Below are 8,786 nucleotides of genomic sequence, written 5' to 3' on the forward strand. Positions count from 1 at the left end.
ATTTATCCGACTCCTGGGGAAGCTGTGGGAGCCGGTGAGACCCTGGGTCCCGTCCCCAACACTGTGTGAAAGGAGGAAAACAGAAAGCTCTGGCCAGGCCCCAAGTGCTAAGTACCCCGTCATGCAGCAGACTAAGCCTAACATGTGTTTTGATGACTCAACTAGGGGGATCGCTTGTGCTCCTCAGTTGCCTTGGAGCAGGTCCCTTCAATTATCTGGGCCTCAGTTTCCTTTCTGTATAATAGCAAAAAAAAAAAAAAAATAAGAATAGGAGCCTTTCCACCTCTTTGGCACAGACTTGTGAAGACACAGACTTGTGAGCAATTCAGAAAATTTCCAAGTCGGACACAGCTCCGTGATGCTGCCATTCCTGTGAAGCTGTTACGAGATTTTATGCAGCAGACTAAGCCTAACATGTGTTTTGATGACTCAACTAGGGGGATCGCTTGTGCTCCTCAGTTGCCTTGGAGCAGGTCCCTTCAATTATCTGGGCCTCAGTTTCCTTTCTGTATAATAGCAAAAAAAAAAAAAAAATAAGAATAGGAGCCTTTCCACCTCTTTGGCACAGACTTGTGAAGACACAGACTTGTGAGCAATTCAGAAAATTTCCAAGTCGGACACAGCTCCGTGATGCTGCCATTCCTGTGAAGTTGTTACGAGATTACACAAGAAAGGCACTACAGCAGCTCAGTTTAATAAAACTTTTACAGCCTCGAATTGCTAAAGTGCTTCATGTGTCTTTACTGAGGTTATTTTATGGGTGAACTGTAAATAACTTTTCATGGTGGTCAGTATCTTCCCACTGAGGTAGCTGATTCACGTATTTTGGTTTTGTGATTCGATTTATGATGCCAGAGTAAGACCCGTGGATCAGCTAACATTTTATCTAAGCATCTTTTTGGTAGAGGAACAAAGTGACAGCAATGACAGTTCCCGCAGGCCGCCGCCTCTCTGCTGCCACAGGGCCTCTCTGGCGGTGTAAGATGCGTTGCTGTCCCTAACCGGTGACCCTGAGCCCAATGACCAGTGTCTCGATGCCCTTTTCTGTGCACCCTGTGACACGCCTTTGTGGCTTCCTCTTTGTCTTTCTAGAATGCCAGCAGTTACTCGGCCACGATGACGGAGCCCAAGTCCGTGTGCGTCTCGGTGGACGAGGCTGTCTCTAGCAGCATGGACGACGCAGAGACGGACCTGCTGAATGGACATCTGAGGAAAGTGGACAACAGTCTCACCGAGGCCCAGCGCTTCTCCTCCTTGCCCCGGAGGGCGGCCGTGAACATTGAGTTCAAGGACCTTTCCTACTCTGTTCCCGAAGGACCCTGGTGGAGGAAGAAAGGTAGGGAAGGTGGCTTTCGCGGGTGGCCAGAAAGAAGCCATGGCTGTCAGGAAAAAACTGGGGCCGGAAGTTGGTGATCTGAGATTCTCTTCCGGTGCTGTTGCCAGTTTATTCAGTTGCTTTATGCCTGGCTTTTTCTCACCTGGGAAATGCCTAGGTTGACCTGGGTGATCCGAAAGTCACACAGCGACTGTGAAATTCTGTGCTATGATAATATCAGGTTGACATCTCTGTTCGTAAACAATGGGGACCAGAGGTGGTCAGGATTTGGGATTTTTGCAGCTTTGAGAATATGTGTATGCGTGAACGTAAAAAAATATCCTGGGGGAGACCCAAGTGTAAACATGATGTTTGTGTAGCACACACTCCTTACAGGAGAGCTAATGGTGATTTTATACAAAGTACGTGCTTTGACTGAGACCTGATACCTGAGGTCAGGTATGGAAAGTTCTACCTGTGAAGTCATGTTAGTGTCAAAAAGGTGAGATTTTGGAGCACTTTGGGGTTAGATGCCCCACCTGTAGAAAGAACCCACAGTGGCTGGGTGGTGTCAGCGTGTGCCTGCTTCTCTTTGTACCTGGAGGGTCCTCCTCCTCAGGTACTGTGGGCTGGAGCGATTCCAGCCATCCACAGTGAGACAGAACATGGGTACCAGTGTTAGAAGCAGCGGGGCCCTGGCATGACCTCTCTGAGAACCGCTTATCTTTTAGGGTCTTGGAAGGAGTCTTGGGTGGGTGGTGCTGGTGGGCCATAGAGAAAACCAAACTGTTACAAAGTAATCAGTGTAAATAAAGAGAGAGGTGGCTGGGGAGAAGACTCAGGGAGTCTCTGGAAAGCCTCTACACAGACTGGCGGGGACAGAAGACTGGCACTTGAATTTCTTGCCTACCCTTTGTGACTCTGGACTTTGAAAGTGAAGGGAGTGCTTGCCTCCCTGGGTTGCTGATTCTCTTTCTGGCCAGATCTGCTGCCTCCTTGGACCTTTCTCCAACCCCGCAATCCACTGCATGCATACACAGGTCACCCACCTCCAAGGGGAGCTGCGGGGGTGGGCAGACATGGTCCGGGTGGCCTCTGGTTTCCACGGAGTCACTGAGGAGTGGAATATTGTCTTTATTTTTTTAGGACTCAACATTTGAGTCTAGACTCAACCCTGCTTTTTGAAGACCAACCAAGAATATGCTTTTTTTTTTTTTCTAATTCCCCCTCTTACCTGTTTTGTTTTCCCATCCTCTGGGCGCCAAGCCAGTGGGCTTGTTGGCACGAGCGCTCAGGCCTTGCACAATTGTAGACAGCTCCTGGGACCTGTGAGCTCGGGGAGCTTGGAATAGGTCTGAGTTTTCACAACCGGGGCAGGTTCTGTACCCTCTCCAGCCTGGTTGTATAGCCCTGTCATCCTATTCGGGCATTTTCAGAGGGTGCCAGCCTGTTTGGTTAGGACAGGAATAATGTGCCAGTCTCAAGTTTAGGCCCATTCTGTTGAGCCTGTTGGAATTCCACATTGGTGCTAAGCCTTTCCCTCTCAATTTGAAAGATTTTAAAGAAAAACGCAGCAGGAAACCAGGGGCCTTGTCATGTTTGGGCCTTGCTTGTTCATATCAACCGGTGTGAGGCCTCCACCTGCCACGTGTGGCCTCAGGGATGTCACCACAGGGGTCGGGAGCAGATGGATGTCCTGTGAGAGGAGGGTGGCCTGCATGCAGGAGCCCGGGCGGAGGAAGCCCAGCACACGGGGACCCGCCCAGCTATTGTGAGTGTCACGCCTCGGCCAGCTGTGCACCTTGTCACCCCGTGTTCCATGGCAGCAGTGGCTCTGCCACCGAGCAGACCCTTGCCCTGCAGTAACCTCGTGCGCTGGGTGGGAGGAACCGGAAATGGCTCCTGTGGGAATTTCCTGTGAGTCAGAGGTGGTGGAGCCAGTGGGGACCGACAGACTGGCTGCTCCCCAGCCTCAGTGCTGTTTTCTCAGCAGGTGAAGGGAGGCTGCCTGGCCTGACTTCCTCCTCCTCCTCGGCTGTGCAGCTCAGGAGCATCCTCTCTGTCCCTGCTTGGCCTCCCGCGTGCCCTGTCCCTCTCTGTCCTCAGGATCTCACCTTCAGACTCTCCATGGTTACGACTTCCACCTTCTCCTCAGTGAACAGACAGAACCTGAGGCTGGTGGAGGCCTGGGACTGGCCTGGACCAGTAGGTCCTTCCTGGATACTCTGGTGCCCCGGGCAGTGACGGAGGCCCTATCCAGGAGGCCTGGCGTGTCCCCAGTGAGTTTCTTCCTCACTGCGGTCCTCACCAGTGCTCTCATCAGTTGAGTGCGGTGTTGGGTGGGCTCTGACCTTGGGAACTGTGTTTCCTCACTCAGAGGCCCCCAGGCAATAAAGTGTGTGTTCACTCTGCACCCACGGCAGGCATGGTGCTGCATGTCCATCATCCCAGCACTCTGGAAGGCTGAGCCAGGCAACTTAGGGAGACCATTTCACAATAAGTCGTAAAAAGGACTGAGGATGTAGCTCAGTGAGAAGGTACTGGAAAAACAAATGTACGCAGGGCGCCTGCTGCCCTGGAGGCTCCTCTGGGCCTGGGACATGCTGATGTCCCCCTGCCTCTCCCACGGGGCCCCGCCCCGCCCTGCACCTGCTTGTCCTCAGAGTCTGTCTCCTTCCCCGTCCCCACATGGGTTATTGCTTTCCTGTCTCTGTCCCTCTGCTCTGTGTGACCGTCCCGGCTCCTCGCAGGGACTTCACCAAGTGGAAAGGGCACAACCCTCTGCCTCGTGCAGCTTCCTCCCCACAGTGGCGATTTCAGATCGCTGGCATCTCAGGTGGCTTCCCCACGATGGCACATGGCTAATTGTCTTCAACTATTAAACCTCAACCTGATGCCCTGAGCTGTCCCTGAGTGAGGGGCAATGTCACGGCCATTCAGGGGAGCTTTGGGGGCACCTGCTCTGACTGCCCCGCAGAGTCTATGAAAGAAACAGGAGCCCGGAGAGGAAGGGTTTTGCCTGAGGTCGGAGCCAAACCCGGGCTCAGCTGTCCCTTCCCATTTAGGAGACCCAGGACCACACAGCGGCCCCTGGGGCTGACTTCTCAGCAATTCCTCCTAGAATAAGGAGTGCCAGGCCAAGTGGGGCCTTGCGATGAGAATGTTTTAAAGTCCTCACAAACATTTTAAAGAAAGCATACAGAGAAAAGAGGCTCTGCTACCCTCAGAGAAGTGATGATAGATCAATAGTGATATTTCTAAGAAGGAGGTACCAGCCCACCCCCGCTTTTCAGTACTGGGATTGAACCTAGAGCCTTTGCTATGTCCCCAGCCCTTTTATATATATATTTTTTATTTTGAGACAGAGCCTGGCTGAGTCACTCAGGTCAGGCTCCAACTTGTCATCCTCCTGCCTCAGCCTCCCAGAGAGCTGGAATGACAGGCGTGCACCACCACGTTGGGCTCAGGCCCAGAATTTTTAACATCTCACAGCGAGATGACCGTCCAGCATTGAATATGGTGTTTAACAAAACATCTTGTACTTTCAATTGTAGTTACATTTTCACCGTATGATTAATGATGTCTTTGGAGGGAAAACTAGATCATATAATAGATTCCTAGTAGAGAGCATAATTGTGAGGAAGCCACTCTCGAGAGGCGATGTGCTCCCCGAGGGGCGCTCCACCGGCTGCTGGTGTGGTAATTACCCTCCCTCAAGGAATCTGCTCACGTAGCGTGAGGTGACAGGAAGGATGATTGGGAACAATATTGGCTTTGGTGCCGTCACTCGCACCACGGTGTCAGGGGACACGGGAACAGCGGGTTTGGTCCTTCTCGACTGTCCCCAGTGTGGCTCTTGGAAGCAGCCCAGGTTCCTGTAAGGTAGGCGCTGTGTCCATGACGGTGAGACCCTGAGAATCCATATGGCCGAATCGTGGTGAAGAGGACAGCGCTGAGACTCTTCCTGGCTCCCGTTCCACTCACACAGCCGCTGATTTGTATTTGGTGTGGTGGCTGCCATCACAGACGAGTCCCGAGGTCCCTGAGGTCATGGGGGTGGGGAAGGCAAGCCCGAAACCAGACCTGCAGGAGTTCAGGTCAGGTCAGGAACCTCCAGGGAAACTTGTGAGTTTCCTGGTTCTGAGCGGGGCGCTCCAGGCACCGGGCACCGTGTGGGTCCTCTCCAGCAGGGAAGATGGTTCCAGAAGTGGAACTCGGGTCCCCTAGTGAGAGCTCAGGTGCGCAACAAAAGCACTCACACCTGTGCTTCCTGCTTGTACCTTACCCTTCTCCAGGTGGGCTGTGGTCTCCAGGTGGCCACACTGGGTGGGATGGAGCAGTACCTTCCCCTTGGAAACCCAGAAGCCCGGAAGAAGTTAAACATTCCAGGAAGCTCCAGATCCAATGATTGATGTGTTTCTGGGCTATAAAAATGCTTTTGGACACCTTTCTCAAATTAAAGTTTGCTTTCTCTTAATTTCTATAGCTGCTTCAGAAGGCCTGAGCTCACCAGAAGTGTGTCATTAAGAAATCCCTTTTGGGGATTTCAGTAGAAGCCTGGATTCCAACCAAGTGCTGGGTGTCCTGATCCAGCCCGGGTTCCAGGGAAGCCTGCCGTGGGGCTCCAGAGCGGAGGGTGGCTGGCCGGGTGGCAGGGCTGTATGGTCGCCTCACATCAAGGAACTGCTCTTGTCCTCCTGGCACCTGTCCTGCCTGGGCCACTTTCTTTGGGGTCCAGAAGGACATTCCTCTTACTGTCTTGTTCTGGCTTCATTCAAGGCTGGAGCTGACTTCCAGCGCAGTACAGTGGCCCAGTCTGCTTACAGAGATCCCTTGCTTGAGGCCAGGGCTTTGCAAAGAGGTGCCCAAGGTCCTGCATGCTGGGACCAGAAAACTCCCTTCTTCCCCACTGAGGCCAGTTCAGAGGTTCTCAGGATTTGGCAGTTCTGGGGACGCACGGGCAGGCTACCCTCTCAGCTGACGAGGTCTCTGCCGTGGAGGCCCCCAAATAGGGCCTGGAGCAGTGCTGAGAAAGGGAGGGGAGTCTGCGGGTCCCAGAAGACTTAGCATCCGGGGTGTGGGCCCTCCTCTCCTGGAAAGCCCTACACTGGACTGGACCAGGGCAGCTGCAACCTGGACTTGAGATGCATGGTTCCTAACCACGGCTGCTGACCCTGGCCACTTCCCCGCCCCTCAGGCTGGCGGTCTTTATTTGGGCGTGCTAACCCTTCCTTGGTGCTCCCCAGAGGGCGCCCCTGTTGTCCAGCCATCTGGCCTCTGCAGGGTGACCTTTCAGGACTCAGCTGTTCTCAGGGGGCGTGGGAGGCACTGGTCCCCTTTCCGAGGACATTCTTGCCTGGCTCATTTCGCCCTGCATGGCAGGTACCTGCCTGCCCACCTTTGGCACCTCAAATAGGCTGTAACTTGAAAACCGCACATTTTCCAATTGATGTCCTCCTTTTAAACCCGAACCTAATCTGCCCAGGCAAGAAATAACCCCAGGCGACATTTTGTGGAACATGAGACCCTTTCTTTTGTTTATAAACTGGCAGGGGAAAAATGTTTAGTAACCACACACCTGTTCCTTTGGAGTTCAGTTCCAGAATCAACAGATTGGCTTATTCAAGGAACAGAGTGACCACATGGGTCCGATGAAGCACATTTAGAAAGACCACAGTGTATACCCTGGGGTTTTGTCACAAGGCACAGCTGCCACCGGACTTGTGCTGATGAGGTCCGTCCACGGAGAGGGAAGCTCACTTTCCAGTCGAACGTATCTGGTGTGAGCATTTTTGGCCATGAGAAAGGAATCAGGCACTAACTTGAGTGCAGGAAGTGGCAATGCGCCTGCTCCGACTTTCCCACCTGACCAGCAGCCCGCAGTGTCACTTCCCAGGAGGTCAGCTGTGTGTCCTTCCTCGATCACCTCTGTGCTTCACAGGGCACATGGCATTCGTGTAAGAGTAAGACCTGCCACCGTGAGCAAAAGGCTGTGGTTACGTCCAGCTGAGACCTACATTTAGAGTCTGAGTCTTGGGGCCGCTGTGGGCCTTGGAGATTCCCCGCTCTGTCCTCTGAGTGCTTGTACCACCCTGGCCACAGAGGCCCGCCCGGAACTGAAACTTCCCCCTGCAGCCCGGCCCATTCGCACAAGACTTAGACACTGCTGTGTCTGTTCCTAAGTTGGTCCAAGCTCTGCTGCTGGAGTTCTGTAGCAAAAATAATGCTGGCCTTGAAATGTGTACACAAATTGGGGGGATGGGGAGCCCAGCCCAGCAGAGCCCAACGAGGCTGAAAGGAGGAAGTAGGAGCATGTGGCTGGGGCAGGAAGTAGGGTAGAATCTGCCGTGAGAGGTGGCATGGGGTGGGGTGGAGCAGTGACCGGGCCCCCTGCAGAAGCCTCCTGTGCCACTGCTGAGTCTGTGAGTTGGTGAAGGTGGAGCTCACGGAGGGCAGAATGGGAGCCACGTTTCCTGTGCCATTGAAAGGCAGGGGTGCCCCCACCAAAAGCCCCTCGCCCTGATACCCCAGCGATCTCCAAAGTGAACCTTTTGGCAGGAGTTTTACGAGATTTCTCAGTTGTTATTCCCCCCCCCCTTTTGGGGGAAGTGTTTATTTTTTAATTAAAGATAGCTGATGTTTACTGAGTGAAAGCTGTTTGTTGTAGGCATTGTCTCATTGGGCCGTCAGGAGCCCCTGGGAAGGGCTGTGGCCTTCTTAGCCAGCCAGGCAGAGGGACCCCTACAGAGGAGGGGCAGCAGGGGTTCAGGCTCTCACCTCTGTTCACCTCCTGGAAGCTTAGGGCGCCCTGCAGAGAACTCATCTCTTTCTTTCTCAGGCCCGCATACAAGGAGCTGTTTGTGCTGTCCAGGAGGTAGAGAGGCCAGGGAAGGTGACACAAGGCGACACAAGTCCCGGGGAGGGACTTCCTATAAAATCCCCGGTGGGCTTGGGGAGTAGCCAGCTTCCGACCTGACCTGGGTTGCAGGCGACAGGCCTCTCCCCTCCACCTGGCCAGCTTCTTGGGACCTCTGCTCGCCTCCCCATGAAAGGATGGCAGACGGCCATTACAGGGGACACTTTAGTTGTCACCTGCACACTCCCAGCAGGGGGAGGGAGGCACTGGCCACTTGGCTTGGACCTGGCTTTGCCTACCCAGTAAAAGCCCTCTTTCCTCTGGCCGGATGAGCAGGTACCAGAGACACCTGCTGACTCAGCTTCATCTTGCTCAAATATAGATCTGGCTGCAGGCTTGGTGGAGGCTGCCGCAGGGCTTTTCTGGCTCCTTGGAAACTGAATTCTGAATCACTGGAAGGAGGCGCGGCAACAAGTGGGCGGGGCAGGTGTGGGCGGGGGCAGGTGAGTATCCCTGCGCGTGCGCAGTGGCGGTCAGCCGCTGCCGCAGCCACAGCCGGCGCCGGGGTTACTCTCGGTCAATGCTCGCTAGTAACCTCGACAGCGGGCGCGCGGA

The 8,786-nt window shown here is 54.0% G+C and overlaps 1 protein-coding gene across 1 annotated transcript in view; it reads left to right on the plus strand.

The window, feature by feature from the left end:
* Positions 1–1,097: 1,097 nt before the first annotated feature.
* The window catches only part of Abcg1 (ATP binding cassette subfamily G member 1), a 38,785-nt gene continuing 31,096 nt past the window's right edge, over positions 1,098–8,786 (plus strand). The window contains exon 1 of the mRNA XM_010636476.1: positions 1,098–1,336. Within this exon, the coding sequence (XP_010634778.1) occupies positions 1,117–1,336 (220 nt within the window). The 5' untranslated portion in view covers positions 1,098–1,116. The remainder of the gene's footprint in view (positions 1,337–8,786) is intronic.

Source organism: Fukomys damarensis, unplaced genomic scaffold, assembly GCF_012274545.1.
Source record: "Fukomys damarensis isolate Sample0158 unplaced genomic scaffold, DMR_v1.0_HiC HiC_scaffold_24, whole genome shotgun sequence".
NCBI classification, from domain to species: domain Eukaryota; kingdom Metazoa; phylum Chordata; class Mammalia; order Rodentia; family Bathyergidae; genus Fukomys; species Fukomys damarensis.